Consider the following 1108-nt stretch of genomic DNA (forward strand, 5'->3'; position numbering starts at 1 on the left):
GGACTGGTGGCCGGCCGCCGCAGCCTGGCCGCCCACCGCACCCACCTGTTCATCCTGGCCGTGCTGCTCAACGGGCTCACCAACCTGGTGTGCGTGGCCTCGGCCGACTTCGGCGTGCTAGTGGGCTACTGCCTGGTCTACAGCGTGTCCATGAGCGGCATCGGCGCCCTGCTCTTCCAGGTGCTCATGGACATTGTGCCCACGGACCGCTTCTCCAGCGCCTTGGGCCTCTTCACGGTCCTGGAAAGCATCTCCATCCTCATCGCCCCGCCAGTAGCAGGTGAGGCCCCAGGGCGGGCGGAGGGAGGCCTCAGCGCAGGGAAGGCTTGGGGATGCAAGGGTGGGGGGGCCGGGGGACACGGCCCACATAAATTTGGGGCCCCCATCCAGCATCTCCAGGGGTTAGGGTTTCAAAGCTGTTTTTCCCAAGCCACCCCCCAGGGAGCTGTACCCCGGATGGCATCGGGGTCCATGCATCAGAGCCCCCCCAAGCCCTTTGCCTTCCAGGCCTGTTTCCTTATCGACCAAACTCAGGGCCATCGAGTGGGTGCCGACACCCAGCAGCCCCATAAGACACGGTGGACCTGCCCCCATGGGTTCGTGGGTTTCCGAGGCCCTAAGTCTTGACGGGAACAGAACCCTCATCTCCTGAGGAGCATCTGGTGGTTTTGAACCGCTGACTGTGAGCCCAACGCCTAACCACTGTACCCCCAGGACTCCTCCCTGTCAGGCCAGTGGGGAACATCCAAAACTGTTCCCCAGAGTTAGGCTCTTTAGGGGAACATTGGGGGCAGGGGGAGGGCAGCAAAAACAGACCCCTCCACGTTAGCCTACATCGGGGGCGTTAGGAGGAGAGCTGTTCGTTGCAGGGGGTGCTGAGGTTTTTTGTTGTGTTTTCTGAAACGGGAGCGATAGGATAATCAGTTTGGGAAGCGAGGGTCTGAGTCTCCCCCACAGTGATTGTCAGGATCAGACCCTGAGATTCCGCAGCGGCGCAGCCTTGGGAGCTCAGTTCTCCAAGCAAATACGTGGCGAGCTGCCCAGGGGTGTGCCTGGGTGGACCCTGGGAAGTGGCTGAAGAAACATCCCAGACTCCACTTCCCAGACT

General features: G+C 61.6%; 1 protein-coding gene across 1 annotated transcript in view; it reads left to right on the plus strand.

The window, feature by feature from the left end:
• SLC16A5 (solute carrier family 16 member 5) overlaps window positions 1–1108 on the plus strand; it is an 8110-nt gene that overhangs the window by 5630 nt on the left and 1372 nt on the right. Inside the window, exon 4 of the mRNA XM_045299496.1 lies at window positions 24–280. Within this exon, the coding sequence (XP_045155431.1) occupies window positions 24–280 (257 nt within the window). The remainder of the gene's footprint in view (window positions 1–23; window positions 281–1108) is intronic.

The sequence above is a fragment of the Echinops telfairi genome, unplaced genomic scaffold (genome assembly GCF_000313985.2).
Source record: "Echinops telfairi isolate 266 unplaced genomic scaffold, ASM31398v2 ScPeMD7_7458;HRSCAF=8496, whole genome shotgun sequence".
Classification (NCBI taxonomy): Eukaryota; Metazoa; Chordata; class Mammalia; order Afrosoricida; family Tenrecidae; genus Echinops; species Echinops telfairi.